This window comes from Camelina sativa, chromosome 12 (genome assembly GCF_000633955.1).
Source record: "Camelina sativa cultivar DH55 chromosome 12, Cs, whole genome shotgun sequence".
Taxonomy (NCBI): Eukaryota; Viridiplantae; Streptophyta; class Magnoliopsida; order Brassicales; family Brassicaceae; genus Camelina; species Camelina sativa.
In genome coordinates this window covers 9,152,998-9,162,007 of record NC_025696.1, presented here as the reverse complement: position 1 = coordinate 9,162,007, position 9,010 = coordinate 9,152,998, and the positions used below count along the sequence as shown (strand labels likewise).

The 9,010-nt window shown below is 38.6% G+C and overlaps 3 protein-coding genes across 3 annotated transcripts in view; all 3 read left to right on the top strand.

Annotated features, from left to right (window-relative positions):
* LOC104731045 (1-acylglycerol-3-phosphate O-acyltransferase-like) overlaps nucleotides 1–2,060 on the top strand; it is a 6,106-nt gene extending 4,046 nt beyond the window's left edge. Inside the window, exons 3-9 of the mRNA XM_010450301.2 lie at nucleotides 472–518; nucleotides 627–745; nucleotides 838–995; nucleotides 1,146–1,255; nucleotides 1,342–1,441; nucleotides 1,536–1,659; nucleotides 1,763–2,060. Of these exons, the coding sequence (XP_010448603.1) occupies nucleotides 472–518; nucleotides 627–745; nucleotides 838–995; nucleotides 1,146–1,255; nucleotides 1,342–1,441; nucleotides 1,536–1,659; nucleotides 1,763–1,891 (787 nt within the window). The 3' untranslated portion in view covers nucleotides 1,892–2,060. The remainder of the gene's footprint in view (nucleotides 1–471; nucleotides 519–626; nucleotides 746–837; nucleotides 996–1,145; nucleotides 1,256–1,341; nucleotides 1,442–1,535; nucleotides 1,660–1,762) is intronic.
* LOC104731044 (kinesin-like protein KIN-7I) lies at nucleotides 2,396–6,907 on the top strand. Its single transcript, XM_010450300.2, has 10 exons — nucleotides 2,396–2,674; nucleotides 2,872–3,057; nucleotides 3,133–3,222; nucleotides 3,298–3,398; nucleotides 3,488–3,607; nucleotides 3,699–3,780; nucleotides 3,862–3,929; nucleotides 4,012–4,199; nucleotides 4,284–4,638; nucleotides 4,711–6,907. Exons 2-10 carry the CDS (start codon nucleotides 2,895–2,897, stop codon nucleotides 6,805–6,807), a joined length of 3,264 nt encoding a protein of 1,087 aa, XP_010448602.1. The 5' UTR covers nucleotides 2,396–2,674; nucleotides 2,872–2,894; the 3' UTR covers nucleotides 6,808–6,907.
* LOC104731043 (UPF0307 protein RSc0944-like) lies at nucleotides 6,952–8,994 on the top strand. Its single transcript, XM_010450298.1, has 6 exons — nucleotides 6,952–7,399; nucleotides 7,484–7,532; nucleotides 7,622–7,673; nucleotides 7,796–7,968; nucleotides 8,383–8,496; nucleotides 8,638–8,994. Exons 1-6 carry the CDS (start codon nucleotides 7,041–7,043, stop codon nucleotides 8,815–8,817), a joined length of 927 nt encoding a protein of 308 aa, XP_010448600.1. The 5' UTR covers nucleotides 6,952–7,040; the 3' UTR covers nucleotides 8,818–8,994.

The window sequence follows — 9,010 nt, the reverse complement described above, 5'->3', positions numbered from 1 at the left end:
TAATTCTTTTGTGATGAACAATCTTCAGGACGCCTTATGTACAAGAACAAGTTAATATTGGTTCAGGACCACCAGGTTCCAAAATCAGGTGGTTTAGGTCTACCAGCAATGAGTCACGTTACATCAATACTGTTACCTTTGATGCCAAGGAGGGTTCTCCCACTCTTGTCATGGTTCATGGTTATGGTGCTTCTCAAGGCTTTTTCTTCAGAAATTTCGATGCTCTTGCCAGTCGATTTAGGGTGATTGCTATTGATCAACTTGGGTAAGCAACTTTGGTAATTATGCAACTTGTCTTCCTGAAATGTATTAGTCACACAATATGGCCTTTTGGATGCTTTAAGTATTAACGATTTCATGCTTTTGCCATTAGTTGGTTTCGAAGCATCAAAGTGAGGATATTCTAGACCTTTTTTTTGTTCTCATGTTTTGTGACTGTATAATAAGGTAGTTCTCTCTTTTTCTTCCTAGGTGGGGTGGATCAAGTAGGCCTGATTTTACATGTAAAAGCACTGAAGGTATTATATTCATCCCCTGTAATGTTCATGACTCAAGTGGCTAAAATTTCATTGGAACCAAAATGGCTTGTATAATGGAACTGCATTGGTCCTTTTTTAATTGTGTAGAAACTGAGGCATGGTTTATCGACTCCTTAGAGGAATGGCGTAAAGCCCAGAATCTCAGTAACTTTATTCTATTAGGACATTCCTTTGGAGGTTATGTTGCTGCTAAATATGCGCTTAAGGTGATTTTTCATCCTTAGTATAATCCAATGTGTAAAAGGTAATCGTTTGGAGATATCTGACTTTTGATTGGGTATATATGTGGATCTTTCAGCATCCTGAGCATGTTCAACACTTAGTTCTGGTTGGATCTGCTGGGTTCTCAGCAGAAGCAGATGCATCGGAAAGGCTCACAAAATTTAGAGCAACATGGAAAGGCGCCCTACTAAATCATTTGTGGGAGTCGAATTTCACTCCTCAGAAGCTGATTAGGTATGCTCTTATAATATTTTCTTATTCACCAATAGGTCTACTAGATGCTCACTTTGATGATACAACTTTATTGCACTCAATTGTAACCATTTGATAAAAGTGGCCGGATACTAGATTCACTATATATTCCTAAATGTGCTTCGCCTGCAGAGGATTAGGTCCTTGGGGTCCAGGTCTTGTAAATCGGTATACAACGGCAAGATTTGGTGCACACTCGGAGGGAACTGTGCTAACAGAGGAAGAAGCCAAATTGCTAACTGGTGAGTAAATATTTCTTTAAGTTCACTAGAAGTTATGGAGGATGATGATGCAATAGCTGATAGTGATGGTTCGTTTTGCATTGTAGATTATGTGTACCATACTTTGGCTGCAAAGGCTAGTGGAGAGTTGTGCTTGAAATACATCTTCTCATTTGGAGCCTTTGCTCGGAAGCCCCTCCTACAAAGGTTTGTCTACCAAATCTCATTAATAAAACCAAGTTTGTGACTACATTGGAGTTTTTTACACAACTCAAATTCGATGACTGTTTTTTTTGTGCAGTGCATCAGAGTGGAAAGTGCCAACAACTTTTATATATGGAATGAATGATTGGATGAACTATCAAGGTGCAGTGGAAGCGCGGAAATACATGAAGGTCCCTTGCGAAATCATTCGGGTTCCACAGGTCAAATCTCTAAACACATGCATTTGTATTCAATTCTGAGAGGAAAACTATAGAGAAGAAGATGATGCTTATGTGAGATTGTTGTCTATTTGAAATGTTGCAGGGTGGTCATTTCGTGTTCATAGACAACCCAAGTGGTTTTCATTCTGCAGTGCTTTATGCTTGCCGTAAGTTTATATCTCAAGACTCCTCTCATGATCAACAACTCCCAGATGGTTTACGATTGGTTTAGTTGTAGTATGATGTTCCTTTACCTTTCAAATTAATTACATATGTATACAAGTATATATTAAAAAAGAACATCAAATAGAAATATTCTTTTATATTTCCCTTTATGGTTGTATTTGGAGTTCCAAGATCTTTCTATTTCTAAAAGTTATACGTGTTTGTAGTGTTCTTGATTTCTATATTACAAATAAAAACCTCACGAATGTTCCAAATGTGATCTCATTATTGAGATATCCTAATTGTAACCTTCCACAATCCAGATTTCTGTGTTTCACCTAATTTTTTACATTTACTTATGAAACAAAACAATCAAATCTCTGTGCTTAAAATTTGGACCACTGGATCTCTGGTCAATGCTTTATTGTTTAACTTGTCATAAACACAACATTAACTTTCCTTGTACAGCAAGACAGTCGTGTAATTACCGTAACGGGAAAGGTAAAAGAGGTTAAAATTGGCAACATTCTTATTTTAGTAGAGAGACCTTGGTGGTCGAAACAATTTCCAACGGCCATGCCGACATGTTCTCTCTCAGACAGCTCAATCTTGAAAAAAACAAGAAACCTAGGGGAAGGAGAAACCACAGAGGAGGTTTTTGACCCCCATTTATTATTTTTGGCTGACTCATTCTTCTTATCTCCCAACAAATTTTCGTTGATTTGTCTTATGTCTTCATTTTCAATATGGAATTTATACAAACTAAAACTTTAATTCTTAAGTTTTCTCCCTCACAATCTAAAAATGTCTTTCTCCTCCCAATTTGCAGCAATGCTGTGAGGATCAAAAGGTGAGCCAAGTCTTATACATGTCGACGATTAGGTTTAGTCAATGAAAGGTTTTTTTCATTGGCTTCTTTCTGATACGATGAGAAAAAGTTTGATCACAGCTTTTTTATGTTTATGATATCTAAAAGTCTGATCATTTAAATTTTGATCAAATGATTTATGCGCATCCTTCTTTAATGCGTTTGGATTTGAAAAACAGAGATATATAGAGATCAAGAAAAGATGGCGGCAGGAGGAGAAGAGAAGATATTGGTGTCGGTGAGGGTTAGGCCGCTAAACGAGAAAGAGGAGACGAGGAACGATAGATGTGATTGGGAATGCATCAACGACACCACAATCATCTGCAAATTCCATAATCTGCCTGATAAGTCTTCCTATACATTTGGTAAGAATTTGAGTTGCATCTCGTTCTTACCATTTTGATTTGAGGTACGTTAATGTAGCAATTGATGTGTTACAGACAAAGTGTTTGGATTCGAATGCCCCACGAAGCAAGTTTATGATGATGGAGCCAAAGAGGTTGCACTTTGTGTCCTCTCTGGAATTAACTGTAAGAAATTTTTGCATCTCTCTTTTATGATCAATCATTTTGATATATATGCTAAAGCCGATTCCTGTGTTGCAGCGAGCATCTTCGCGTATGGACAGACAAGTAGTGGGAAAACGTACACGATGAGTGGAATCACTGAATATGCTATGGATGATATATTTGCTTACATTGATAAGGTTTTTACATACATTATTAACCTCCCTTCACTCATCTGTTTTGGTATCTATATTTAAGTCTCTGAGATCCTCTGTTGTTTCCTTTATAGCATAAACAAGAAAGAAAATTCACACTAAAGTTCTCGGCGATGGAGATATACAATGAAGCTGTGAGGGATCTCCTTTGTGAAGATAGTAACACTCCACTTAGGCTCTTAGATGATCCTGAGGTCACATTCATCTTCTTTTCAGTAAATACTCTAATCATCATCATTATCTATTTAATTGACTGATGTTATAATCATTGTTAACTTTTGGTAGAGAGGAACGGTCGTTGAGAAACTTAGAGAGGAGACTCTCACAGACAGAAACCATCTAGAGGAACTCCTTGATATATGCGAAAGTAATTAACCAGACTCAATTCTTTCTTCATAATCTGATTACCAAGCAAATATGATATATATTGGATCTGTGGTTTTTGCAGCTCAGAGGAAGATTGGAGAGACGTCTTTAAATGAGGCTAGCTCCAGATCTCATCAGATTCTCCGACTGGTATACACTTATTTTCATCTTTTAATGAACTCACATATTGTCACAACTCACAAAGTCACATTAATACTTTTTTCTCTTGCAGACAATTGAAAACTCGAATAGAGAATTTTCTCCAGAGAGCTCAGCGACTCTTGCAGCATCAGTGTGCTTTATTGATCTAGCAGGAAGTGAACGTGCTTCTCAGACATTATCAGCTGGTTCAAGACTCAAAGAAGGCTGTCACATTAATCGGAGTTTGCTTACTCTCGGAACTGTCATCCGAAAACTAAGGTCATTTTTGCAGCAACTTAGTAGTTTTCTGTCAAGTCTATTGGCAATAAGTATTGACATAGTATATTTTTGAAAGTACTACAGCAAAGGGAAAAATGGGNAAAATGGACACATACCGTATCGAGACTCAAAGCTAACACGTATACTTCAGAACTCACTGGGGGGAAACGCAAGAACAGCTATCATCTGTACAATGAGCCCTGCTCGTAGTCATCTCGAACAATCAAGAAACACACTTCTCTTTGCAAGCTGTGCTAAAGAGGTGACCACAAATGCTCAAGTCAATATGGTTGTATCTGAGAAAGCCTTGGTGAAGCAACTGCAGCGGGAACTGGCGAGAATGGAGAATGAGTTGAAGAATCTTGGACCTGCTTCTTCTTCTTCAACCTCAGAGTTCTACACATTAATGCTCAAGGAGAAAGAAGAGTTGATTGCAAAGGTTTGTTGAATGCTTCTTTCCATTTTATTGATTAAAGAAAATATTACTCATTTCTTGTGCAACAACCTGCAGATGGAGGAACAGATCCAGGAACTTAAATGGCAACGAGATGTAGCTCAATCTAGGGTAGAGAATTTGCTTAAATCAACAGCGGAAGAGAGCTCATCTTTAAGTTCAATGGATAACAGCAGAAGAAGAAGAAGCAGCTACGATTCCACAGATTTTGATGAGCCTCGTATGCTAAATAACTTGGGGAAGAGTAACCTTTACTCTCCTGATGAGGATGGTTTCCTTCTAGATGATAATACCCCTCAATTTCCCGAGCACGATATACATGATAAGTGGGAGGTGATGGCTCAAAGCACCACCCAAGAACCAGAAGATGCTTGCAAAGAGGTTAGATGCATTGAAGTGAACAATGGAGAAGCAGAAAGAGTTCAAATCCAAGACTCAGTAGGCGACATTGTTGAAAAGAAAGAATATGAGCAGCAAAACCACAAATCTTTTATACCCGATGAGTCCGAAAAGGAAGATGCTGATTCATCTTTAAAAACAATAGATACGGAGTTGAGTTTATATGGTAAACTTGAAGCTGAAGATGAGCTAGTAATAAAGAAGCTATTAGAAGACGTCCAAGAGACTGAGCAGTCTCTGGAAAAACAAAAGCAATCTTCGAAGAACGAAGACATGAAACAGTATTCTTCTAGGGATGATAAGTCAGAGCAAGTCACGCAATCACCCCTTGAGGAAGAGCAATGTGTACAAGTCTATGAAGGCTTTGAAGAACTTGAAGCCAAAGATGAGCTAGTAATAAAGAAGCTACTAGAAGGCGTCGAAGAGACTGAGCAGTCTTTGGAGAAACAAAAGCAATCTTCGAAGAAAGAAGACATGGAACAGTATTCTTCTAGGGATGAGAAGTCAGAGCAAGTCACAAAATCACCCCCTGGGGAAGAGCAATGTGTACAAGTCTCTGAAGGCTCTACAGAACTTGAAGCCAAAGATGAGCTAACTATAAACATGTTAGAAGAATCCCAAGAGACCGAACAACCTGTGGAGAAGGAAGACCACAAATTTAGTTGGACTTCAGAGAAGGAAGAGAGAGAACATAATTTATCAGTGGATCAGTCAGAGCAATTAAATAAATCACCCTCTAAGGAAGAGAAATGCGTAGAAGTGTATGGAGACTCTGATAAAGATGATAACACATATGAGGCTCTGAAGAAAAAAGTGAAGGAAATGCAGAAGACAATTGAATACTTTATGAGTATGCAAGCAGAAGAGAAACAATCTCCTTCTTTCAATACGATAGATGAGAATATGAGTCCAGGAGATCACTTCAAGATGAGAAGAAGTCGAAGCTGCAGAGAAAGTCTCTTGTTTACAAAGGCATATGCTGCTGCTGCTGCTAGTGGAGGCTTCATATTCAAGGCCTCTACCCCATCCTTTGATTCAGAGTCCCCTATCTCAGTGGACGCAGAGAGCATTAAAGATTCCGATACAGATACTTGTAGAAGTAGCTTCCATGAATTTATGGCAGGACTTAAAGAAAGAGCACTGCAGCACAATTCCACGCATGAGCTGAATCATAGTGATACTGAGACAAAGACGATGAAACCAGAAAACACAGATGATGGTGACAAGAAATCAGAATTCGAGAGACAACAAAGCCAAATAGTAGAGCTTTGGGAAGTATGTAATGTACCATTGGTTCACAGAACCTACTTTTTCTTGCTCTTCAAAGGCGATCCATCCGACTTTGTTTACATGGAAGTCGAACTCAGAAGGCTATCTTTTCTAAAAGACTCGTCTGAGATATCGAGGAAACAAGCTGCCAAAGCACTAACACGCGAGAGAGAATGGTTAGCTAAGCAAATACCAAACAAATTCGGAAGAAAGCAAAAAGAAGAAGTTTATAAGAAATGGGGTGTTGAGTTGAGCTCAAAACGTAGAAGCCTGCAAGTAACTCACAAACTATGGATCAACACTAAAGACATAGATCACTGCAAAGAGAGTGCTTCTCTTATAGCTACATTGCTTGGATTCGTTGACTCAACACTAACACCAAAAGAAACGTTTGGCCTCAACTTCTCACCTACAACACTCAACATCAAACCTTCCTCTGGCTGGAGATTTTCAAACTCTTTCTCTCGTATTAGCTTCACCGGATGATAACAAAAACCAGAATTTAACTACAAAAATCAATTCTTTGTGTGTATAATAACAGTTTTAAGTGAAGTTGTGAAAGATGTGTATGTATGTGATTGGAATCTAACTCTACTTCAATTGGTATTTGAAACAGAGATTTACCTAAACAGAGGAAAAAAAAATAAAAACTCATATAGTATAAAGGAGAGAGCTTTATAGATAAAGCTCCGACCTTGGAACGATTTGTAGAAGCAACAATGGCGCAACTAATACGACCAATAAGGCAATTGTCACCGCAATGTAATCACCATTTTCGTAATCTCCGCCATTTGTTTTCGAAAAAGCTTCCGAGCCCACCTTCTTGTATCCCCACTCTTCTTCTTCTCTGTCCGTCTTTCTCCACGGAGAGGTCTCCACCTCGTCGGCGAATTCGTCCCGCGCCACCGGAAGCTCTCACTCCAACTGTTGTTATTGCTGAAGACGATGGTGATAGCGATGGTTCCGAGTCTGACTCGTCGAGGAGCCGTAACCAGCGGAAGCGTGACGCTCGCCGCGCCGTCAAATGGGGGTTAGAACTTGCTTCCTTCTCTAGTGATCAGGTTAAGCGGATTCTAAGGTAAGCTTCTCAAAATCTTTCACTTTTGTATAGATTGTGTTGGTATTTCTGGTTTTAAAGTAATTGGCTTTTTCTCAATCGTAGAGCTGCGTCGCTTGGTGAAGAGGTTTATGATGCATTGATGCTTGGGAAGGTAGTTACTTTGAGTACATTTGGACGGTGTAGCTACTTTTATTGTATATTTGGGACAATGCACATAAGATGTTTGTTGTTTTGCCGCAGAGACTAGGCTCGGATGTTCGAGAAGGGAAGCGTAGACATTTCAACTATATCGGTGAGGAAAAAGAAACATCATTTATAACTAGATTGAAATGTTGGAGGATTTGATCTTTGTATCTTACGATTAGGCAATGATCTGAGTGAAATGTTTTGCTAATATGGTATATATGCTCTCAGGGAAATTGTTGCGTGAAGTTGAACCTGAGTTGATGGACACTCTGATACATGCTACAAAGCAGGGTGATCACACAACGCTGCAAGCGCTGATTAGTTCAGCAAAGGATGTTGCAGATGATGCAGGAGAAAGCTATGATGATGATACAGAAACAGAGTCAGCAGATGAAGATGAGGTAAGTGTAAACAAGAAAAATCTCAATATAAGTATAACGTTGATATCTAGTGATTAGACAAGAAAATTGTCTCCTGGATGGGATAGTTAAAATTACATTGTTAGGATTACTTCAGTAAGTGAATGGGAGATTGGATTCTATATAGTTAGGGAGATTTTTGTTGTTAGTCAAAGAGGAATTTATAAGGATATACCGGCTAGTAAAGTAGAGAAGAGAACATTCTGGTTTCTTAAGAGGAACAAGGAGCTTCTTTTAGCAGTCTCTGAAACTTCTGCGAACATTCATGAATAGACTTTTAACCAGCTAGTGACTACATGTGGAATTGGATGAAGAGAACTCTGTTTGTTGTTAACATAAAGCATGGTTCAGTTGTTTGCTGTTAAACTCATTTAATCTTTGAAAGAATAACTTCAGGGGTCAGACGAATACATGGCTATGGCTGCGAGATGGTTTGATGGCCTAATCAGTCAAAATGTGGAACTAACAAAGGAAGTTTATTCTCTTCAGAGTGTTGATTTCGATAGACAGGTTAGTCAAATATGGGATATAGATATGTGCATGAGTTGTTTATTAAGTGTATGGGTCTATGAACAGGTATGATCCAAAAAGCATCATTTGGTTTAGTGATATATTATCTAACTTCTGTTTATGTCCTACTGTTGTTGATAGGAATTGCGTAAACTTGTTCGGAAAGTACAGTTGGTTCATGAACAAAGAAAAGGCACAACAGAGGAGAAGCAGAAAGAAGTTGATGCTGCATTGGTGGCTGCTGAAAAGTCTCTGAATCAGTTCCTTCGTTCCATGGCGAAGCAAATGCAGAGTGAGCAGACTGATGATTTGTACTTATGAATAATAGTGTGGCATCTTGAGTCTACATTCTCCTCAATAGTCTATTCTTTACCCAGTGACATCCATAGGATCATAGTTTTTTTTTGGCAAATGCTGTTACTATTTATAATAGAATGATACTGTACCATGAAGCAATATCACTTTGGAAATACGTTTGGTGACCTGTTTAGATCTTGATTCTTGAGGCTAAGTT